The following is a 25,662-nucleotide window of genomic DNA, read 5'->3' on the forward strand; positions in this document are numbered from 1 at the left end:
GATGGTAGGCTTGTGATTTAGTGGATGGTGGGTGGCGCTCACGTGCCTTCGCATTCATAACCATTAAAAGCTGGTGGCACCGAGGCGTGAGACTTCAGTGCTGTGACAGGTAAGCAGCCATGAACAGTCCTGCATAAGGGAGGAGGTGATGCTGAGGCCATTGTTGGACTGCAGTGCTGTGCGCTCTGCAAAGGGTGTTGAGGTTGGGGGGTCTCTGCAAGGGGGGGTGGGGAGGGGGCGGGGGCGATTTTGTGTGGCTTTAATCAGATGACCAAACAGTTGGGTGAGATGTGTAGTTGCCCATACTGCTCGTTGAGAGGAATGGCCATCAGCAAGGCTGGGCCCTGAGAGCCATCAGGTGTCTGCTGAGAGAAGTGCAAAAGGTCAGTTCACAGGGCAGGGTCATCTCTGCATCAACAGCACTCTGTCGGCATACTGGTCACCTGGCATGGGTCTCATACACCCTGTATTTGTGGCCGCCTCATGGTGTGATTCGGCACCTCCGACAGAGGGCGGGCCAAGAGCAGCTGTGCCTGCCCGTGAAGCTCCACGATGAGAGCAGCAGCAGCTGGCCATGCCAGAAGGGCCCACCTGTGTCAGAGATTGTACCGGACTCGAATCAGCTACTTCCAAATGCTCGAGCAGCATTGCCAGTGAAGACTATGCTTTCCAGAGAGGGCATCACCGATTTATGTGCCCTGTTGCAGGATGAGTTACGATCTATGGGATTTGGAGGCCACCCGATGACAGTGGCCCTGAAGATCACTATGGAACTAAATTTTAGGTGCCTGGATCATCCCAAGGTTCCATCGGGGACATGTGGGGTCTCACAGGCAGCAGCCCACTGTTGTGTTAAGGAGGCGACCAATGTCCTGTTCAAGAGAAGCTGCAACTATAAGCTGAATTTTATGGGCCCCTTGAGACTAGTTCGGATGCAGGGAGACCCAGAGAATTGCGTTGGAAGGCGGGCAGGGGGAGAGTGGTGGCGGAGGGCTTGTCACCTACCCGCCGCAACACAATTTTGTCAAGGGTGGATTCGGCCAATGATGGCCTTTCCACCCAGAGACCCTTAAGAGGCCTATTAACAGCCACTTAGGGGCCTCTGCTCTGTCCCGTTGGCATTAAGCCAGTGGTGGTGGTGGGGTGGAGGGGGCCTCCGCCACGCAGGGAGGTCGCCCAGTAAAACAAGGTAACTCCCTGCCTGCCTGGGGGGAGGCCCATCCTCCATGGGCAATTTGTGGCCCATTGAGGGCCCCCACCAGCAAACACAACACCTCCCTGTACCCACGTTCCTCTGTACACAATGCTCACCTTCCCACCGCAAAAAATCCCACAGGGTGGGGGTGTCAATAGGGCCAGTAAAGATTAAAGAGGCTAAAGGAAAAGGAGTGGATTTTAAAGAGACCAAGATAGAGCCAGAGGAATTTCAAGGAGCTGAGATAAAAGCAGCAGAGGTTGAAGGAAAAGTCCCAGAGGTACAGTTAGCAAAAGCCTTCTTAAAAGATTTAAATAGGGGCAAGGAAAGTTCCCAAACAGGCAAACCAAGAGTTAGGGTGATGCCTCACCCCGCTGGAGTGCCACTGGGAGTGTACAGCAGAAGGTGGACGCCACCCATGAGCAGTAGTGTCTCGGAGGACATGGGGCAGACTGTGGGAGGGGGACCATTCCAGAAATAAAAAGGAAAAAGGAAGGTAAAATACCCTAAGGTAAACAACACTTGTGAAAGCCACAAGGGAACTAAAAGTGAGGTCAGTGTGAATGTGCCAAGGCAGCTCACTACCACCATCTCGAGGGCAATTAGGGATGAACAATAAATGCTTGCCTAGCCAGTAAAGCCCACATCCCATAAATTAATGTTAAAAAAAAAGCAGTGACGCCCCGACTTCCAGTTCTGCCACTGGGACTCGCAATGTTTTCACTAAATCTGGCCATCCGTGCAGGGAGCTTCTAGAGATAATTCATAAGAATGGTTTATCCAAGACTATTCACATACCTGGTCTTGTCAGCAAAGCAAAGTTCCTACTCCATCAAAGGCTGAATCTCTTTTTACGCTATTTTCAACTCTCTGATGGGTGCAGCATCTAACAGGTGATTTCTGACCTCCAGTTCTTTGAACAGATTGTCAGATGGGGCAAGATATTGACCTGGATTAACGATGAGGCTTTCAGTGCTCACCATTATTAAGGAGTAAACTGGAGAGCAACTTCTGGCATATGCACATGCGCAGTTAAATGTGGAAATCAGGAAGTTTCTGTCCAATTTGCCCTGCTACTCGACAAGCTTTATTACATTGATACCTCGCCAAGAAAATTGGTATTGAAATACATGAAGGGTGTGAAGTTGCAATACTACCCACTAGATACCCACAAAATATGGCAAAAAAGGTTAAGCTTTGTCTATTCAAAGGTCAGTTAGGTAAGGCATCACCCTAACTCTTGGTTTGCCTGTTTGGGAACTTTCCTTGTCCCTATTTAAATCTTTTAAGAAGGTTTTTGCTAACTGTACCTCTGGGACATTTCCTTCAACCTCTGCTGCTTTTATCTCAGCTCCTTGAAATTCCTCTGGCTCTATCTTGGTCTCTTTAAATGGAGTAGGAACTTTGCTTCGCTGACTTTTTAACAACTTGATAAGTATTTATTACTACCAAACAACCTGTCTGGCACTGAAAATTAATGTTTACAAGTGTGGATTTTCATTCATTTTAATTATTGTTGGAGATTTTAAAAAGATTAAAATACATTTTTTGACATTTTTGTTTTTTTGTATCTCTCTCTCTCTCTCTTTAAAGGTATCTTTCTTTCCCCCTCTGTCTTTTGTTTTCTGTACATGGACAGACATTCTATGGGAAAATGTAATGAATGGCGAGCAATGTTCGCCACTGACTGCAAAATCCAAACTATGGTCTTTTCGTACCATATTGTTACCTAGTATCATCTAGAGTCATAGCTTTGTGGCACAAACCTTTGATGTCTGCTGTATAGGAACGGGATGAATTTCACCAGCCCCTCAACGTCGTGGGTCATGGTGGGGTGGCCCGTAAAATACTTGCAGGAGAAGACCTCCCATGACCCATGACGCTGAGAAGGCCCTGCCGTATTTTACCGGCGGTGGCAAAGCCTCTGTGCACACCCTTCCCTGCCACGCCCCCCCCGCCCCGCCCCCCCCCCCCCCCCCCGGAGGTGCCGATTCACACCATGTTTTAAAAGCCTATGGGGTTATTCTGGTGAAAAGATAGAAATAGGTGCTAAATGGGTGCTGTGCTAATAAGACATGCCGGTTTGAAAGTTTGAGTTTAGCACACCATTTTGGGCCTAGTTGCTGATTACCATAAGTTGAACTTGCCTGCAGGGATAAAAGAGCCACTTGTGGATTCAGCACTCAAACGCTGTTCAGAAGCAATTTTCATGGAGCCTATGTGGACTCCACAGAAACTGTACAGTGTGCTGCCTGACACACAATAGTATGTTTCAGGATGACTCAGGGACCAAGGGAGAGGCTGCACAGGTTGTCTGACGTGGCATAGGAGGTCCTGGTGGAGGTGGTATAGAGGAGGAGGGACATCCTGTACCCGCAGTGGGGAAAGAGTCCACCTTGCTCTCCTATTCCTCCTATCCCTCTTTCCTGCAGCAGTTGGTGCTGCTCTGCCTGGCCTCATGTCCTCCTCCCATCCTCCTGTAGACCAAGGGGGACCCATAGCAGAATACCTATCATCAAACACTCCCTTTCTCTTGGTCATTTCTAAAAGGTGTCCAATAAGATAGAGTTGCACAGCACTTACTCTTTTTTAGGTGATGTCCCCAGAGAATTTCTGGAATAAATATTGATAGAGCATTGCTGTCGTCTTGACAAAGTGTCCCAGAAAGTCTCTGGTTGAATTTCAAATGTCCTCTTCAAACCACCAGCAGCAAGTGAACAACATAAGAGGTGATATTTCTTTTAAATAGCGCTCAAAAACTTGAGCAGCTGTTTGTTTACTCCCAGTCAGCTGATCGCTGTTGAGACTGGGTGTTAGGCCAAAAGCTGTTCACCAAAATGCCATGCAGCCTCATTAATGAGCATTCGCATGCAATTTAAATGCCAATTAGCCCCTTACTGATCCTCCTGGCGGCCTTTCCCAGCGTGCACTTCAACTCCTTTAGCAAGATGGTATCTTGTGCAAAATGTGGGTTTAACCAGTGTTTCAGCTGAAGACCCTACCTTGGCTACCCCTTTAGCATCTGAAGGAGCCATTGAAAAATCGCCTGTATGTGTTTTAATCCTAACAACCCTTTTTTATCCACTTAGCTTATTTATTCAATGATCTATGTTGTTATATATAAAAGTAATGTAAAAACATATCTGTAGTCTTTTTTTCTTTTGATAAGAGAAGGCTAAAGGATGGCCTACTAGAGGTCTTTAAAATTATGAAAGGTTTTGATAGAGTAGATACAGAGGGAATAGGAAAGTGCAAAACCTGAGGTCATTGAATTAAGATAATCACCAAGAAATCAAATAGGGAATTCAGAAGCAACTTCTTTACCCAGGAGGTGTTAGAGTGTGGAACATCTGACCACAGGGAGTAGTTGAGGCAAATAGTATCAGTGCATTTAAGAGGAAGCTCAGAGAAGCATTCGAGGGAGAAGGGACTTGAGGGTTTTGCTGATAGTATTCGATGAGGAAGGATGGGTGGAGGTTTGAGTGGAGTATAAATGCCAGCATGGACTGATTGGGTCACATGGCCTGTTTCGGTGCTGTGTATTCCATGTAACTCTTACACACTCATTCATAGTCATTTGTGGAATGTCTAGCCCATTGTTCTATCTGTCTCAGCTGTATAACAAGCTGTGCTCCCTTACTTGAGAAAGATTGGTATAATTCATACACTGCAGAATTTATGGCATTGTTTTCAGCGCAGTGTGAACATTTGTCACATTTACCAATTCTGTTGTCTTATGTTCCATGCCCCGGAATATTTGCTGTAGATGCTAATTTAGGAGTTATACTCCAAGGAATGGCTTCTCGTTTCATTATGATCCTCCCTGCTAAAACTTCCATTGATTTAGCCATTTATAACCACTCTTTTTTTTTCTCGGGGGACATTTTCTAACTTCCTTGATTATGACAGCTTGGCCTCAGTGCGTTCATCTTGCTGGATCTTAATCCTAACAAAAAGATAACCACACATTTTGTACGAGAACTCCTCCGCTCAATTCACAAACATGACCCCGAGCTTTCAGTTGTTTGCCATTTTAATTCACCACCTTGCTCTCACGCCCACATTTCTGTCCTGAGCTTGCTGCAGGGTTCCAACGAAGCTCAATGCAAGCTCGAGGAACAGCACCTCATCTTCCGACGAGGCACTTTACAGCCTTCTGGACTCAACATTGAGTTCAACAATTTCAGACCATGACACCGATTTTGACTTTTTTTTTTACCATATGCTGGTCTTAAGCTTGTTTTCATATTTTTGTTTTCTGACAGTGCTGGTCAAGATTCTGCCATTAACACTCCCTCTAGACAAATGCATTGTCTTTTACTTGAACTATTATCACTGCCTTTGCCTTTTTTTTTTAAGAGTCTGTTCCATGAATCTTTGTCATTTAATTCTCCACCCTGGACCCTATCACAGACCTTCCCTTTTGTTCTTCCTCCCCTCCCCTCTTTCAATGTCAAAAAACCCATCACATTTCTACCTTCATTTGGAACTGAAGAAGTCATATCTGTCTCAAAATGGCAACCCTGTTCCTCTTCTCACAGATGCTGCCAAACCTGCTGAGTATTTCTGGCACTTTCGACTTTTATTTTACATTTTGTACTGTTCAAGTACACTCAGCACAACTAATATATCTGCTCTGTCATAGACACAAGAATATCACCTCTTGGAGACTTCACAGCCCTTTACCGTTATAATGCATTCTACAGAAATTAAGATATCCATTGCATGTGTGCATAGCCAGAATCTGTAAAATTCTCATTATTTTTGTTTGGTGCACTTGTGTTTAATAGATGGCTTTAGAGTGTGCTTGATGAACCTTTTGAGGTGCAACTGAAATAGGCTCTTCAAATCAAGAGACATGAGAATGGTGTTCGGAATATTCAGAGCAGGCACAATTAGAATTAATTTGGGGATGTGTGCATCAGCAATATACTAACATGTAGATCAAATACGGTGAACAGTATTTAACCATTGGTACAAACAGCAATAGTGCCATGTCAGTGGGTTGCAGGAAACAGTTTGCCATTATCGTGCCCCTGTTGTCTTGATGGAGCTGTTGACATTGTTGAATCTCACAATGCTAGCACGATGCTATACACCTCTGATGCTCCTATCTTCTCTAACAATCGCATAAATGCTCCCATACCTATATCAAGGGGCATTGTAAGATGATCAAAATAATGTCCGATGTTCTGTAGAAGAAATAGTGACAATTGTAAGAGCTCTACTGAACTTGAATGAGTATTAAAGTTACAGTTTTATCAACTGAGTAAAAAATGAAAATGAAAATCATTGAAATAATAGAGCAAAATGATTAATTATGCAATGTCATAAAGCAAAATATTAAAATTATGATCTATAAAATTAATTGGAAGATGTAATGTGTATGCTGTTACGACCAGGTGCGAAAGGGGTCCAGGGGTTCCCTCTCAGTCTTTGCCTGGTTTAACTGTAACAGGGTTTAATTTTTAAAATGCTGTGTTTTAGCTCACCCTCAGTGAATCCTTGTTCACTGCTTTTCAATTGTAAGGCAAAGAAATTAATACGACAGGTTTTCTTAGATTTAAACAAGAAAGGTGGAATTTTATTAACCCTAAACTCTAATCCGGTTAATGACTATGAGTACGCGATGCGACCATGCATATGCGATAAAAACATACGCAGATAGAGATGGAAAAAGTAGGAAGAATAAAGGGGAAAGGTTTGAGGCAATAGCTGGGTTGTGATTACAGTCCTTTGAGTTGGATGTGGAGTCTTTGGTAGCCAGTATGTCTTGCCGTTCGTTGGGGTCCAGTGTACGCTTTAACTTGTTTTGATGTAGGAGTCTTTCCTCTCGAGGTTTAAGCAAAATCATTGGGTCCGGAGGTTTGTGAGAAAGCGAGAGAGATCCAGCCAGGAAAGAGGCTCTCTTATTCTAGGTTCAGTTGCAATCTGCAGTCTGTCTTAAAACTGTCCTGTGTCTAGTTCAAAAAGCTTGGGCCAGCATGTTAGTCATGTGACCAGCTGGTTTAACCACTCCTGCATTTGTGGATTCCCCATCTTAGCAGACACTGGAATTCGAGCTTCCTTCCACCTTCAACGTCTGGTGATCAAAATCCATTTGGGTTAATTGGACCTAAAGGCCTGCTACCTGACCCGAACCCGATGGGACCCGACAACATGCGTCAGGTTCGGGTAGGGTCGGGCCCCTCTTCCGGGCCTGGCTTTCGGGCTCAGCTCGGGTCAGGTCGGGCCGGGTCGGGTCGGGCCTGACACACACGGTAAGTGCTCCGCTGGTAAGTGTTGAAATTAAAAAACTTACCTGTGCTGGGAGTCCGGGACGAAACTAAGTCTGTGCAGTGAGCGAGTGAAATCACTATGACATCATCACGCCTGCGCTGCAGCTTCCTGGAGCTTCCCAGTCAGTAAATAAGTAAAGGGATGGTCAGGTCGGGCTCAGGTCAGGTCGAGGTCGGGGGCGGGCTTGCGTCGGATCAGGCTCGGAGCAAAATTGGAGGGACTGAGGCCAGGTCGGGCTCGGGGCGGCTGTGGGTTGGTCGGGTTCAGGACGGGTTCTTTTTCCCGACCTAAGCAGGCCTTTAATTGTGCCAGGGAGTAGTTGCTTTGTCTCTACAAGCACCGTCTCTTAGTATGCAAATGTCCTCCAGCCAAATGTCTGGTGATCTTTTTAAACAAGACATTTCTTCACTCCAGCAACAGTTTATAATTAATGTTAATATGACAAAATTAATATGCCTCATTTTTGGCAGGTGGGGGACATCATGACAATGAATTTAAATAATTTAAGATCTATATTATACGTTATGAATTGATTTTTTTTTTAAGTTAGATCGATATGGTAAAGGGAATTGGATATGGTAAATATAATTGAATGAATAAACATTTGTTAGTGTCGTAACACTGGAGAGAGGCCAGACACAGAGAATTTAGGATCTCGAAGGCCAAATCCAGGCTACTGCAGTTGAGGTGAGTGAAAAGAGTGTTGGACCTGGAGACCCAATCTCAAATGCTGTAAAAATAAATGTTGGAAAGGGGAAAGGAAGTAAAAATGCACTGGGTTGGAACACTGTGAGGGAAAGAAATTCTGAAGGATGGTTGTCAAAGTAAGAGGTTAAGTAGGAATAATTTAAAAGTTGATGATGGAAGAGAAAATCAATAAAAATGTGCTGGATAGGAATAATACAAGTGAAAAATAAAAAGATAGTTAAAAGGAGAAGGCAGGGTTTGGCAGGTCTGACATTGGAATGAGGTTTGAATTATTCTGATGGGAATGGGCCTCGAGGGCATGTGTTGAAAACATTTTATGACATATTATATTAAGTAAAATGATTGTAATTATTTAATAACATTTCAAAAGTAAACTGATGAGGTGAACAAGCAACAACTCTAATTGGGAAATTCAGAATAATGAGCCTTATAAAAAATTAACCTAGAAAAGAATTCTTCACTAAAAGCAGTTATAAAAATGTAGGATTTGTTGAGGCAGAAGGCTATGAATGCAGAGTCAGTTGAAGTGTTTAAAAGAAAGGTGGATACGCTTGGAAAGTAAAGGTATTATGGGATATAGAGAAAGTGTGGGGAATTGAGCTGTAAAAGATAACAGCTGCTGCAGCTGACAAAGTGATGGAGCAGTCTTGATGGTTCAAATGGCCTAATCCTGTTCCTATGATAAACTAGTCAAGTTCATAATTAAGCCTCATGGCTCAAATATTTTAAAGAAAACACTGAAGTTAGGACCATTTATAAGATGAAATTGGCATCAGTAAAAGACAGTTTCAACATCAGGAACCCTTAATCAAGTGAACGAGTGACAACGCATCATTTTGTGAAAAGGACTCTCTAGTGAGATGGCACTTATTATATCAGCAGTCCATCGTTTTACAGTACAGTCCCTAATACTTGTAATGTCCCCTCTTATCCTGGACAGCTGCCTATATTGGGCATATGGTGCTAACCATTTGCCATCGCGATTGCGTCACTGACAAAAGTGGCTTTTAAACTTTGTGAGCGAGCATGATTTTTCTGCTATGTGCAATGGCAAATGTAACCTGACGGCCGAGACCCTGGAGATGGCTGGGCAACGTGGGGTAGGAGAACAAGAAATCCATTCAAAATTGTACATTTGTTCCAAAGATGTAGAATCATTTAAAAGCAGAGACCGTGCTATCTTCTGATGCTTTTGTCATTGAAGCATAGATGTGTTTTTTCTGTGTATTTACTCAGATGATTTACAAGATCTCTGTTAATCTTGTTTCTGCATCCACCCAATGGAGTGCTCCTAAATGGAGAGATAGTAACCTTGATTTGTTGCTATCAGTGTCTCAAGACAAGGAGAGCATGAGGCTCATTTTCTTTCAAGGCAGTGCCACGCTATGAAGGGAATTACGTATGTCGATGTCTGCATTTGGAACCTGGAATGTTGAAACTCGCATAAATTAGCAATCGGATATATACTCAAAGTTTGTTGTCAACTTGATTGTAAAACAGAGCCTAAAAATGATGATGTGAAATGGAGAATTGTAAAGAAATTGGCCTTTATTGAGGAGCAAACAGCTGCTTGAACTGCCCAAAATGATCGACGTGCTTACTTCAGTGTAAACAGCGCAGTTATAAATTATAGAATCTTACTGCACAGAAGGAAGCCAATCAGCATGTCGTACCTGTGCCAGCTGTTTGAAAGACCTGTCCAATTTCGTCGCAGATTCCAGTTTTTCCCCCATAACTCTGAAAATTAGTCCTCTTCAAGTACATGTCCTATTGCCCTTTGAAAGTTCCTATGAAATCTAATTCCACCACCAAATCAGGTATTGCATTCGTGATCTCAACAACACTTTGTGTGTAAAAAATTGCCCTCATTTCCCTTTTAGTTCTTGTAACAAGTATTTTAAATCTTGATACTGATCCACTTGCCAGGGGAAATAGTGTCTCTCTCGTGTCTATCAAAACCCTCATATTTTGAATACCTCTATTCGGTCTCCCCTTAGTCTTCTCTGCTCTAAGGAGAACAATCCTAGTTTCCCCAATGTCTCCAAATAACTAAAGTCCCTGATCCCTGGTATCATCCTGGTGAACCTTCTTTGTATCCTTTCCAGGCCTTCACTTTCTTCCTAAGATGCGATGCACAGAATTGTACACAGTACTTCAGTTGAGGCCTATCAGTGATTTGTTGAGATTTAGCATGGCTTCATTGTTTTTGGATTTAATGCTGCTCTTTGCAATGCCAAATATCCCATACTCCCCCCTCCGCTATTACAACATCAACATCACCCTCTTTTATGAAGATAGATGCAAAGTACTCATTCGGTGTCTCAGTCATCCCCTCTGCCTCCATAAGATTTCTTTTCTCCCCTATTTGGCCCCATTATTCATTTAACTATACTTTAACTTTTTAAATGTTTATAGAAGATCTATGTTGTCCACTAATTTTGTTTCATATTTCTCTTTGCTCTTTTTATATTCTTTATCAATTGCCCCCCTGCACACTCTATATTCTGTCTGGTTTAGGATATCTGACCTAAACCTCCTTTCCCTGTTTTATTTCAATAGCTATTTCCTTAGTTATCCAGGGAGCTCTCGTTTTGGATGTCCCATTTTCCTCCTTATGGGCAAAATGTTTGGTTTTTACCTGCATTATGTTTGACTTGAAGGCCTGCCATTGTTCACACTGCTTTCTTGGCCACCTGTGCTGCGTCTCTACTAAAATCACTGAAATTAGCTCTCTTCCAGTTGGATATTTTCACCTTTGATTTTTTTTCCCCCTTTCAATAACTACTTTAGGGGCATCAGGATGCAGCCTTAGAGAGGAAAGACGAAATGTGTAGAAAACTAGGAGGGACAAACAGCAACAGAACAAGAATAGTGCAGAAAGAGAACAAGGCTAGCTCACATGTTTTTGGAATGCCTGTGTGTTAATGCGAAGAGCATTAAAATTAAGGTTTACAGACTACGGGCACATGGAGTTATGAGATATTGTGGCTATAATGGACACTTGGCTTAAACATGGGCAGAAATAGGAATTAAATGTTCCTGGCTGTAATATATTCAGGAGGGATACAGAAGGGGAAAAGAAAGGAAGTAGTGGAGGGTGTGATGGTGGCGGTTTTGATCAAGGATAATATTAGAGTTCTGCAGAGGGATGACACACTAGAGGGTTTAAGAACTGAATCTATCTGGTTAGAGTTAAGGAAGAGAAAAGGAGCAGTTCATTTGCTAGGTGTTTACTATAGATGCCTAAATAGTAAGACGGAGGTAGAGGAGCAAATCTGTAGGCAAATTTCAGAGCAATGTAAAAATGGAGCAGTAATAATAGGGAACTCCAATTACTCTGATATAGACTGGGGGATGGGTCGGGGGAAACAGAGCAAAAGACAAAGGGATGGAAAAATTCCTAAAATGTGAACAAGAGAACTTTCTTAATCAATATATTTCTAGCCCAATGAGGAAGGAAGCAGAGCTGAATCTAGTTCAGGGGAATAAAGTAGGGCAAGTGGAGTGCATTTCAGTGGGAAACCATCTGGGTAATAGTGATCATCATATAATTTAGGTTTGTAATTGACTCCTATGGAGGGACAAATGGTTTGCAACATTTGCACGATTTAGGTGGCTGCCTGGCAGAAGCTGGCATGGTGTAATTAGAGGGTCTATATTTGCAAAATGGAAAAGCAGCTGCTTCAATCCTCTTTTACAGCTAATATGATGAAAGGAGAGCAGAACAATCTGTCAGAATCGGTTTGGGTAATGCCCTGCAATTGTGAGATGTTTCATTATGAACTTTCAAAGGAGAATAGTCTTTGAATAAGGATTGATAAAAATGAATTCTCAAAGACGACTTTCTGAGCCGACACATTCTTAAGGATAGATATAAATTCTTCCTCATTATTCAGAAAAGGCCAGAAAGGTTTCCAAATAATCCCTTACAATGAAGTATCAAGAGACTATAATAAAATGGGCTGTCAGGTAAATTATAGTATTTGCAGCAGTGTGATTGTCCATGTATTTCAATAAAAATCTTTTGTGAAAAGATATATTTAAATTTGCGAAATCTCTTTGAATGAGGCATGCTGTCTTTCTTTGGCACATTAATAGATCAGTGAGTTCCATTAGTTTGTATTATTTATCAAGCCAATTTCACTTTTATGCATCCTGGTTTTCTGGTTGTATGTTGTTATTTGATCCCTGTTATTACATTGTTTATATTGTGGTTTTCAGAAAAGGTACATGATTTGTTGTTAATGCTGATGAGTCTTCCTCTTTGCTGCAAAATATATATTTTTCCAAGATAGGTACCACATTAAATCCCTCCTCAATGAAATATCTACTGCAAATTGCTGTTGGTTGATGTGCAAGCACATTGGAAATATGGGAAGATCAATTGAAAACCATTGATAAATGGTTTATTCTGAGGGAGTTGATGGTAGCACTGACCAACTATACCAGAAATAACTTGTAAAGTATTTTTCTGTGAGGCAAAGAGAAAACTAAACCTGTGATGTTTTTCTGAAAATTAAGATTCAATCATGGAAGGCAAATTGAAACCTCCAGTCTGGAGTGTTCCTTTTAAACATCAAACATTTTTTTTTCAGTCCTGTAGTGGCCATCATATCTTTGGGGTTGGAGGTCATGAAATGAAAATAATCTCAGTGCTCACTGTTGACTTGAAGAAATATGCAATTGAAAACTCTAAGCAACAAAGGGTGGCAAAGGGGTAATTTCACTGGACTAGTGGTCCAGAGCCCAGGCTAATGCTCTGGGGACATGGGTTCGAATCCCACCACGACAGATGGTGAAATTAATTCACTTAATAAATCTGGAATTAAAAAGCTAATCTAATGATGATCATGAAACCATTGTCGATTGTTGTTAAAACCCATCTGGAAGGAAATCTTCCATCCTTACCTGATCTGGCCTGCATGTGACTCCAGACCCACAGCAAAGTGGTTGACTCATTTAAAAAATGCCCTCTGAAATGGCCTAGCCACTCCATTCAAGGACAATTAGGGATGGGTAATAAATGCCCATATCCCACAAATGAATAAAAAAAAATCTGTAACTCCACACGTGTGCATAATAGTTTTTTAAAAATCAGTGAATCCCCTAATCTTATTCTTCATTTCTCTTTGGTTTCTTCTTTTAGCATCCACTTTCTAGTTTTCCACACAGAAGCGGTTCATGATGTTCTGAAGGTTTGGGATGGACCGCTGGAGAGTGGCATTCTCCTGAGGGAGATGAGTGGCTCTGCACTGCCACCTGATATCCACAGCACGTTCAACTCCATCACACTTCAGTTCGACACAGACTTCTTCACCAGCAAGCAGGGCTTCGCCATTCAGTTCTCAAGTACGTGTCAATTTACTGAGGTCATCAGTTCCTATTCTGGGCACAGTTAAAATATTGTCTGGAATATTGTGCAGAATTTTCATCTGGAGATTCAGTTTATGCCCATGGTAAGGTAAACTGTAAATGGTCTGTGAAAGGAGCAGACTTCATGGCTCAAATGGCCTTTTCAGGTTTCAGGTTTAATATTTTATAGGTTCTTATTATCTAAATGTTTTCAATGACGGTTAGAGCCATTTAGAGAGACCATTTTATTTCTCTGAGGATCCCTTCACTTGAAATTAGTTTTAAGGTGCAGTACTCCCTAATTGAGAGTAAAAGCACATTAAAATTTGAATTGGAAACCTGGATTTTAAACATCTCGCTTTCCAAGTCTGCAAATTACAACCTGATTAGATTTATGTTCTCAGTTTAATTCAATAAGCTTCAGAACCAGGTTGATTCAGATTAACTACTTTCATTGCATCACTTTATGGGGAATAAGAAATCTACCTTTGCAGCCTTTAATAAAAAGCACTACTGACTCTTTTAAAGCAGCATTGATTTGCAATTGCAGAAGCTCATATTTTATTTAGCATTTTATAGTATATGTTTTATGTAACTTCAGATTATTTAGATGTGTAAAGATTTGTTGCTGATACCTTGAGCAGTCATTAGCATTTGCTCCTGAGTTCTCCTTGATGTTTATGAAAATAAGGAAAATGAAGGTCACTTGGGCCATTGAAGCACATCCCTCCAGTGCATGAACCCTCCCATCTTGGCATCCAACAGTGTTTTGAATTCCCTTGCTCTACGACCAGACTTGCTGTATCTTCCAAACATTTATTCTGTTTGCGTCATGCATTTCTTCCTAAGATGTGTTTTCAACGTAACTTCCACAAAAATGTAAATTATTGGGGACATTAGGGATGAAACAATTTTCTCTTCTATAAAAGTATGAAAAATGCCAGTTTCAAAACTGACAAAAGAACGTGGAGCCAGAAATGAGCACATTCAGTGTTGAATCCTAGTCTTGGCCAATCCACAGGATCTGGGAATGGACCATCTGTGAGAGTCCAAAGTATGTTCCTTCCTCCATCTTCAACACCCCTCACTACCTCACACTTTGTCTCTCACATACTCATGCCCCGTTTGGAAGCACTTTCACCACTCTTTCTTCTCAGTCAGAAGATTCTAAATTCAAACCTTGCTCGTGGCTTTGAGTATGTAAATTAGTCTAACACTCCAGTGCAGTACTGAGAAACTGCTGTGTTGTTGGAGGTGTTGGCCTTCAGATGGGACATTAAATCCCCAGTTTGCTTGATCCAGAGATTCAGGTAGATATTGAGTTCTTGTGTTCATTTCAACAGTCCACTCGCAACCAACATCACCAAAATCAGATTAGCTCATTATTCACGTCATCCTGTTTGTAGGATCATGCTGTTCCAACGTTACAACAATCACTACATTTAAAAGCAATTAATTATTTATGAAGTACTTTAGAATGTTTCTGGGGGCCATGAAGAGGTGCTTTATCAATAGAAATCTTTTTTACATGCACATGTGCTCACTTGTAAGATTACCATCATCATTCCTATTTCTATTGTAGTTTTTTTATTTCATGAAGTGTAAAGAAAAAACCTGAAAAATAAGTTTACAATTTTCACTATAATTCTAAGAATGAAGTAGCCATTTCCCACCCACTTGCACCAAGAGCTCCCACCTGCATGGGATCTGTATATTATTAATATCCTGCGCCTCTTACATTCTGGAATTTAATGGGGCCCTTGGGAGCGGGTTGGGAGGCGGGGTGGGTCCATAAAATGGCAGAGGAAGGCGGGGGATGGAGTGCCCCTTGCCTTCATGACACCATGGAATTCTGTCAGAGACAGTGAAAGTGGAGTACGGCCTTCCTGCCCAGAAACAAATTGAGGCCCTTAATTGGCCAATTATGGGCCTCTTCCTTAGTTGCCAACATTTTACCAGTGACAGGTGGGCCCTACGTTGCATGGGGAGATGGTGTAATAAACTCTGGTGGCCTCCCTGCAGACCCGGTGGGGGGAGCCCTCCTAATTGTTCACCCTTTAGCCCATTGGGGAGTGGGGCCCTCCTGCTAATGCCCACTGCAATGGCAATACTCCCCCTGCCCTCACTAACTAACCCCCACCTGCCTGACTGATCCCACCAACCCCGACCCCACTTAACTTCTTCCAAGGGCGGCGTCCATGCAGCTTCTCCATGCTGGGTGCAGTCCCAGCAGTGGCCACCACTCCCAGCTCTTAAAGGGCTCGGAGCCCCAATGACAGCTGAAGAGTTGCCTGATTGCCACAGAATCCACAGGTCTCCCTGAAGAGATCTAGCTCCCGTTGGGACCGCTGTCGCCCCAACAAAATCTATCCCTCTGACTCCTAATGGTATTAATTGCTTGCCCAAAATTAATTTATTTTCTTTCTTTCTTGGAGACCTCCTCTTGGAGATACCTGTCCCTTTCACAAGTCTGAGATCCCTGAGCCCTCAACTTCCAGATTCCTGTGCCTTTCATGTTTCTAAGGTCCTCCATTTTTAACCTCCTTGAGGTTCCACCACTTTACATGCCTCTAGGCTGCCTCAGCACTCAATACATCCAAGATCACTGCACTGTCCATGCCTCTGTGCTCTGAAATCCTTCTAATCTCCATGGTTCTGCATTCTCTACATTGCTACAGCTCTAAGATCCCAACACTGTCCAAGTCTCAGAGTTCCCTGAAGTTAACACATCTCTGAGGTCCATAATTTCAACACATCTCTGACATTACTGTGTGTCTGTGTCTGCATGTCTGAGGTGACTGCACTGTCTGTTATTAAGGATTCCAAACTTAATAATGTTGTAAACAACATACATTTGCATCCTCAGTTATCACTACCTAAATGTGTGTGGACATGAGCACAGTTCTCAATAAATACTTTGCATCTGTTTTCATCAAAGAGGGGAACAATGCAGTCATTGTAGTCAAGGAATTAGAGTTTGAAATATTGGATAGGATAAACTTAGTGAAGAGGAAATATTGAGGGGTTTGGGGTGTTCAGTGTCTTTGAAAGTAGATAAATCACTAGGCCTGGATGAAATGTATCCCAGGCTGTTAAGAGAAGAAAGGGAAGAAATAGCGAAGGCGCTGACCGTCATTTCCCAATCCTCTCTGGCTACAGGCATGGTGCCAGAGGATTGGAGGACTGCTAACATGGTATTGTTGTTTACAAAGGGAGAAAGAGAGAGGCTGAGTAATTACAGACCAGTCAGCCAAATCTTGGTGGTGAGAAAACTATTGGAAAAAGTTCCAAGCAGCAGTATTAATCATCATTTAGAAAGGCATGGATTAATTTAGGACAGTCAGCATGGATTTCACAGAATTGTTACAGCGCAGAAGGAGGCCATTTCCAAAAGAGCCATTTACTTAGTGCCACTCTCCCACCTTCTCCATGTAGCCCTGCACATTATTCCTTTACAGATAACAATCCAATTCCCTCTTGAAAGCCTCGATTGAACCTATCTCCACCACACTTTCAGGCAGTGCATTCCAGATCCTAAAAATCTACTGCATGTTTTTCCTCATGTCACCATTGCTTCTTTTGCCAATTACCTTAAATCTGGGCTTTCGTGTTCTCGATCCTTCCATCAATGGAAACAGTTTTTCCCTATCTGCTCTGTCCAGACCCCTCATGATTTTGGATACCTCTATCAAATCTCCTCTTTACCTTCCCTTCTCCAAGGAAAACAGTCCCAACTTCTCCACTCTATCCACATAACAGAAGTTCCTCATCCCTGGAACCTTTCTCATGAATCTTTTCTGCACTCTCTCCAATGCGTTCACATCTTTCATAAAGTGTGGCACCCAAAACTGGATGCAAAACTTCAAATGCAGGTTTGACATAATTTCATTGTTCTATACAGGTTTGACATAGTTTCCTTGCTTTTGTATTATATGCACCTATTAATGAAACCTAGGATGCTGTATGCTCTATTAACTGTTCTCTCAACTTGTCCTGCCACCTTCAATGATTTATGCACATCATATCCAGGTCCCTCTGCTCCTCCACCCCTTTAGAATTGCACCCTATATCTTATATTGTTTCTCTGTGTTCTTCCTACCAAAATGATTCACTTCACACTTCTCTGCATTATATTTTATCTGCCACTTATCTGCCCATTCTAACCATCCTGTCTATATCCGTTTGAAGTTCTACACTATCTTCCTCACAGTTCACAATTTTTCCAAGTTTTGTATAATCCGCAAATTTTGAAATTGTGCCTTGTACATCAGGGTTTAGGTCATGAATATATATCAGAAAGAGCACCAACCCCTGGGGAACTCCATTACAAACCATCCTCCAGTCTGAAAAACATTGATTAACCACCACTCTCTGTTTTCTGTTACTCAGCCATTTTTGTAACCATGTTGTTACACTTCCTTTTATTCCATGAGCTATAACTTGCTCACAAGTCTGTTGTTCAGCACTGTATCAAAATGATTTTTGGAAGTCCATGTACACCACATCAACAGCATTACCCTCATCAACCCTTTCTGTTACCTCATCAATAACTCCAGCTAGTTAGTTAAACATGATTTACCCTTCCCAAATCCATGCTGGCTTTCCCTAATTAACCCACATTTGTCCAAGTGACGACTAATTTTGTCCCGAATTATCATTTCTGGAAGTTTTCCCACCACCAAGGTTAAACTGATTGGCCTGTTGTTGCTGTATTTATCTTTGCACCCTATTTTGAACAAGGCTGTAACATTTGCAATTCTCAAGTCCTCTGGCACCACCCCTGAATCGAAGGAAGATTGGAAAATTATGGCCAGTGCCTCTGCAATTTCCACTCTCACTTCCCTCAGTATCCTTGGTTGCATCTCATCCAGTCCTGGTACCTTATCAAATTTAAGTACAGCTAGCCTATCCAGTGAGATCGTCCATGACTATCTTAATTGAACTTTTTGAGGATGTAACAAAGAGGGCCATTAAGGGTAGCGCATTTACGAACATACGAATTAGGAGCATGAGTAGGCCACTCTTCCCTTCGAGCCTGCTCTGCTATTCAATAAGTTCATGGTTTAACTGATTACTTCACATTACCACCTACCCCCGATAACCTTTCACCCCCTTCCTTATCAAGAATCTATCTACCTCTGCCTTAAACATATTCAAAGACTCTCTTCCTCAAAAGGCACTGGAAGCAGAGTTCCAAAGATTTACGACCCTCTCACAGAAAAAAATTTCTTCTCATCTCTGTCTTAAAGGGGTGACCCCTTATTTTTAAACAGTGACCCCTGGTTCGAGATTCTCCCACAAGGGGAAACAGCCTTTCCACATCCACCCTGTCAAAACCCCTCAGGATCTTTTATGTTTCAATCAAGTTGCCTGTTGCTCTTCTAAATTCCAGCGGATACAAGCCTAGCCTGTCCAATCTTTCCTCATTCGCTAGCCCATCCATTCCAGGTATCAATCTAGTAAACCTTCTGTGTACCGCTTCCAATGCATTTACATCAATCCTTTAATAAGGAGACCAATACTGTACACAGTACTCCAGATGTGGTTTCACCAATGCCCTGTATAGCTGAAGCATAACCTCCCTGCTTTTGTATTCAATTCCCCTCGCGATAAATGATAGCATTCTATTCGCTTTCTTATTACAAGCTGTACCTGCATACTAGCCTTTTGTGATTCATACATTAGGACACCCAGATCCCTCTGCATCGCAGAGCTCTGCAATCTCTCACCATTTAAATAATATGCTTCTTTGTTATTCTTCCTTCCGAAATGGACAACTTCACATTTTCCCACATTATACTCCATCTGCCAGATTTTTGCCCACTCACTTAACCTATTTATATCTCTTTGTAGCCTCCATATGTCCTCTCCACAACCAACTTTCCTATCTATCTTTGTGTCATCAGCAAATTTAGCAACCATACCTTCTATCCATGCCAATATGTTACCCACTACACCATGAGCTTTTGTTTTTTGCAATAAAGTTTGATGTGGCACCTTATCAAATGCCTTCTGGAAATCTAAGTACAATACATCCACCGGTTCCCCTTCATCCACAGCACATGTAACTCCCTCGAAGAGCTCCAATAAATTGGTTAAACATGATTTCCCTTTCACAAAACTATGTTGACTCTGCCTGATTACCTTCAATTTTTCTCAGAGCCCTGCTATAATGTCTTTAATAATAGCTTCTAACATTTTCCCTAAGACAGATGTTGTGCTAACTGGTCTGCAGTTTCCTGCTTTCTGTTTCCCACCCTCTTTGAATAAAGGAGTTACATTCGCGATTTTCTAGTCCAGAGGAACCTTCCCCAAATCTAGGGGATTTTGGAAAATTAAAACTAACGCATCAACTATCTCACTAGCCACTTCTTTTAACACCCTATGATGAAGTCTATCAGGACCCAGGGACTTGTCAGCCTGCAGCTCCAGCAATTTGGTGTCATCTACATGGATTTTAGCAAATCATCTGATAAGGTCTCAGATGGCAGACTGATCAGAAATGTAAAAGCACATGTGATCCAAAGGAAAGTGGCAAGTTGGATACAAAATTGACTCAGTGGCAGGAAGCAAAGGTAATGGTCAACAGGTATTTTTGTGGCAGGAAGGCTGTTACCAGTGGGCTGCCACAGGGTTCAGTATTGGGTCCTTTGCTTCATGTGGTATATCTCAATGACTTAGATTTAAATGCAGGGGGCACGATTAAGAAATTTGCAGATGATACAAAAATTGGTCATGTGGGTGATAGTGAGGAAAAATGCTGTAGACTGTAGGAAAATAGCAATGGACTGGTCAGGTGGGCAAAAAGTAGCCAATGGAATTCAATCTGGAGAAATAATGCATTTGGGGAGGACAAATAAGGCAATGGCATACACAATAAATGGTAGGATTCTGAGAAATGTAGAGGAACAGAGGGGCCTTCCACTGCATATCCACAGATCCCTGAAGGTAGCAGGACAGGTAGCTAAGGTGGTCAAGAAGGCATACTGGAATATTTTCCTTTATTAGCCTAGGCATAGAATATATGAGCAGGGTGGTTATGCTAGAACTGTATAAACTGCTAAAACAAAAGCAAAATACTTTTGAAATGGGAGAAAGGGGTGGTGGTTGATGGGGAAGAGAACAAAAGAGAAGTATGATAGGGCAGAGGGCAGGAGAGATTAAATAACAAAGCTGTCATAGGACAAAGACATAAAATGTGTATAAAATGCTAGTTAGGCCACAGCTAGAGTATTGCTCACTGTTCTGGTCACCACATTCCAGGAAGAATGGGATCGCATTGGAGAGATGAAACAGAGAAGATTTACAAGGATGTTGCCAGGAATGGTGAATTTAAGCCATGGGGAAAAATTGGATCGGCTGGTGTTGTTTTCTTTGGAACAGGGGAGGCTGAGGGGAGATTTAAGTCAAATGTATAAAATTATTTGAAGGCTGGATAGAGTGGATAGGAAGGACCTATTTCACTTAGCAGAGAGGTCAATAACCCGGGGGCATAGATTTGATGTAAGTTCAGGAGACCAGGACATAGAAGCAGTTTGAGTCGAGATGAGAAATGATAAAGGCAAGAAGTCACTTATGGGAGTGATGTACAGGCCACCTAACATTAACCACACTGTAGGATGGGGTATAAAGGAAGAAATAATGGCAGCTTGTCAGAAAGGTACAGCAATAATTATGGGGGATTTTAACCTACATATAGACTGGAATTTCAGATGGGCAGAGGTAGCCTAGATGAGGAGTACATAGAATGTTTTCGGGATAATTTCTTGCAACAATACTTTCTGGAGCCGACCAGAGAGCAGGCTATACTAGACCTGGTATTGTGCAATGAGATGACCTCATAGTTCAGGCACCCCTAGGTAGCAGTGATCATAGTATGATTGAATTTTACATTCAGTTTGAGGGAGCGAAGAGTGGGTCCAAGACTAGTATTATAAACTTAAATAAGGGCAATTATGAGGTCATGAAAGCAGAGCTAGCTAAAGTGAACTGGCAAATCAGGCTAAGGGATAGGTCAATAGAGATGCAGTGGCCGACATTTAAGGGGATATTTCAGAATATACAGAATAGATACATTTCAATGAAAAAGAAAAATTCCAAGGGTGGGACCCGCCATCCGTGGTTAAGTAAAACAGATAAAGATAGTATCAAACTTAAAGAAAAGGCCGATAATTGCGCAAAGATGGGAGGCAGGTCAGAAGATCGGACAGAATATTAAAGACAGCAAAGAAGGACTAAAAGATTGATGAGGAAGGTAAAATTAAAATACGAGAGAAAGCTAGCTAGAAATATAAAGACAGATAATAAGAGTTTCTATAGATATTTAAAAAAGAAAAGAGTTAAAAAAGTGAGCATTGGTCCTATAAAAAGTGAGTCTGGCGAATTAATATTGGATAATAAGGAGATGGCAGATGAATTGAACAGATATTTTGCATCGGTCTTCACTCTTGAGGATACATTCCCCGTGTTAGCTATAAGTCAGGAAATGGAAGGGAGAGAGGAACTCAAGAAAATTACAATCACCAGGGAAGTGGTACTGAACAAATTGTTGGAGCTGCAGGCTGACAAGTCCCTGGGTCCTGATGGGCTTCATCCTCAGGTGTTAAAAGAAGTGGCTAGTGAGATAATTGATACGTTAGTTTTAATTTTCCAAAATTCTCTAGATTTGGGGAAGGTTCTGTCAGATTGGAAAATAGCAAATGTAATTCCTTTATTCAAAAAGGGAGGGAAACGGAAAGCAGGAAACTGCAGACCAGTTAGCTTAACATCTATCTTAGGGAAAATGTTAGAAGCTATTATTAAAGATGTTATAACAGGGCATTTAGAAATATTGAAGGTAATCAGGCAGAGTCAACAGAGTTTTGTGAAAGGGAAATCATGTTCAATCAATTTATTGACCTTTGAGGGAGTTACATGTGCTGTGGATAAAGGGGAACTGGTGGATGTATTGTACTTAGATTTCCAGAAGGCATTTGATAAGGTGCCACATCGAAGGTTATTGCAGAAAATAAAAGCTCATGGTGTAGGGGGTAACATATTGGCATGGATAGAAGATTGATTAGCTAACAGAAAACAGAGACTAAGCATAAATGAGTCATTTTCTGGTTGGCAAGATGTAATGATTAGGATGCCACAGGGATCTGTGCTGGGACCTCAACTTTATACAATTTATAAAAATGACTTAGATGAAGGGACCGAAGGTATGGTTGCTAAATTTGCTGATGATACAAAGATAGGTAGGAAAGTAACTTGTGAAGAGGAAATAAGAAGGCTACAAAGGGATATAGATAGGTTAAGTGAGCAGGCAAATAACTGGCAAATGGAGTATAATGTGGGAAAGTGAAAATTGTCCACTTTGGCAGGATGAATAAAAAAGAAGCATATTATCTAAATGGTGAGAGATTGCAGAGCTCTGAGATGCAGAGTGATCTGGGTGTCCTAGTGCATGAATTGCAAAAGGTTAGTATGCAGGTACAGCACGAAATTGGGGAAGCTAATAGAATGTTATCGTTTTCACGAGGGGAATTGAATACAAAGGTAGGGAGGATATGCTTCAGCTATATAGGGCATTGATGAGACCACATCTGGAGTACTGTGTACAGCACTTGTGTCCTTATTTAAGGAAGGATGTAAATGCGTTGGAAGCAGTACAGAGAAGGTTTACTAGACTAATACTTGGAATGGGCGGGCTGTTTTATGAGGAAAGATTGGACAGGCTAGGCTTGCATCCACTGGAATTTAGAAGAGTAAGAGGCGACTTGATTGAAACATAAAAGATCCTGAGGGGAATTGACAGGGTGGATGTGGAAAGGATGTTTCCCCATATGGGAGAATCTAGAACTAGAGGTCACTGTTTAAAAATAAGGGCTTGGCCATTTAAGGCAGAGCTGAGGAGAATTTTTTTCTGTCAGAGGGTCGTGAGTCTTTGGAATTCCCTTCCTCAAAAGGCGGTGGAAGCAGAGCCTTTGAATATTTTTAAGGCAGGGGAAGATAGATTCTTGATAAGGAAGGGCATGGAAGGTTATCGGGGGTAGGTGGAGATGTGAAGTAATCAGTTCAACCATGAATGTATTGAATGGCGGAGCAGGCTCGAAGGGCAGAGTGGCCTACTCCTGCTCCTAATTTGTATGTTCATAATTGGTAGAAGGATTAGACGGGAGTTGAGGATAATTTTCTTCACCCAGAGGCTGAAACTGCCTGACAGGTTATTCGAGGCAGAAATGCTTATCACATTTAAAAAGTACTTGGAATGCACTTAATGTGCCGTAACCTACAAGGCTGTGGACTAAGAGCTGGAAAGTGCGATTAGATTGGATAGCTCTTTTTCAGCAGCATGAACAGTATGGGCTGAATGGTCTCCTTATGCGCTGTTAATTTTGCTGATAAACTGAACAGTGTATGTGTGAATCCTTAGATTGCTGGCAAGTCCAAGGAAATATCAAGATACTTTGGCAGGCTAATTTTCCAGTAAAATTTCAGCTCACAGATTGTAGTGCAGTAGGAGTTAAGTTTCTATGCACTACAGCTTGGTCTGCACATCTTATGCATGTTGCAGATGTCTTCCATTCAGTACACTGTACAGATTTTGACCTTTAGGCCCTGATGTATGATACAAACATGAGTGGGCACTTAATGTTCAACCACTGAGCCGAAGTTTTGTATTCAAGTCTGGAGCCCTGAAATTCTCTCTTTTCATTGTAGTGTTTCTGAAGCAGAGATTCAATTCATAGTTTTTATTATTTTAATCAGTGTTTTGGAAGCCCTCACAGAAGAGCTGCTAATTATGGTAATGACCTGGTGCTTGAGGAGGATAACCTAATGTTGCAGAGTCTGAATCTGGGAGTCGCAATAAATTAATTTTAATATTTAAATAGAACTATTAACCTATTGTTGTGCAATAGATTAGAATATAATTAGGTGGAATGTTTTAACAAATACTTGTATATGCCAAAATTGCTTCCGATTACACAATTGCTATCATGGTAAATTCATGTTTGCACTTTTCAGGAAAGCTTTTCAATATTTGGATTACAAATCAGTCGTAGTGAACCTATATAATTGGTAAAAAGCTGTAGCCCTTGTTTGGGCAACAGAAAGGATAATGAAAGTAAAAGAAGGACAGAAAATTTAAGAGGATTAAATTTTCCTCACCTACTCTATTACAGATTTCATTCAGCACAAGTGGTCCCATTCAGTTGAAGCTGAATTTGCCTAAGTAAGTCTCAAGGGAAATACAAATAAATAAGCTTAAAATTGAAGCACGTGAAAAGCAATACAGTTTAATCTGAATTGAACCACGTTTTTATGAGGGAACACATTTTAACATCCCAGTTTTTTATTAGTGCTGGAAGAACCATTCATTATTGTATGCACATAAAATGCGAAGTTGTAGCATATTGCAAGAGGAGCCCTGTTCTACCATGTGAGAGTACAGTACACCTTCCCATTTATAATACACAAGCAAAATACTGCAGTTGCTGGAAATCTGACATAAAAACAGAAAATGCTGCAAATGCTCAGCAGGTCAGGCAACATCTGTGGAAAGAGAAACAAAGTTAATGCAGGTCAATGACCTTTCATCAGAACTGGAAGAAGTTGGAGATGAAACAGGTGTTAAGCAAGTACAGAGGCAGGGAAAGGAGGGAGGGAAGGAAAGAGTAAAAGAGAAGTTCTGTGATAGGGTGGAATGCAGGAGATATTAAATGACAAAAGGGATGAATGTGCCAGGCCACAGTGGATGGTAATGGGACAAGGAAAGACACAAAAGGTGGGTCTGGAGGAGGTGTAAAGGGAAAATAGCAGAATCATTACCAACAGTTGCTATCTGAAAAAATGGGAGCAGTAATTATGAGTTGAAATTGATCCACTCAGTATTGAGTCTGGAAGACTGTAAAGTGCCTAATCGAAAGATGAGATGCTGTTTCTTGAGCTTACAGTGAGCTTCATTGCAACAGTGTACGAGGGCAAGGTGAGAGATGTCAGATTGAGAAGAGAGTGGAGCATTAAAACAAAAGGCGACCAGAATGCTCTCTACAAAAGAACCCTTGCAATTCTTTTAAATATTTGGGTTTTCGCCGGGTGTTCCGGTTTCCTCCCACAGCCAAAGACTTGCAGGATGATAGGTAAAT

The 25,662-nt window shown here is 41.7% G+C and overlaps 1 protein-coding gene across 1 annotated transcript in view; it reads left to right on the forward strand.

The window, feature by feature from the left end:
- csmd2 (CUB and Sushi multiple domains 2) overlaps nt 1–25,662 on the forward strand; it is a 2,056,060-nt gene that overhangs the window by 1,660,594 nt on the left and 369,804 nt on the right. The window contains exon 26 of the mRNA XM_068011193.1: nt 13,329–13,531. Within this exon, the coding sequence (XP_067867294.1) occupies nt 13,329–13,531 (203 nt within the window). The remainder of the gene's footprint in view (nt 1–13,328; nt 13,532–25,662) is intronic.

Source organism: Heterodontus francisci, chromosome 31, assembly GCF_036365525.1.
Source record: "Heterodontus francisci isolate sHetFra1 chromosome 31, sHetFra1.hap1, whole genome shotgun sequence".
NCBI lineage: Eukaryota > Metazoa > Chordata > Chondrichthyes > Heterodontiformes > Heterodontidae > Heterodontus > Heterodontus francisci.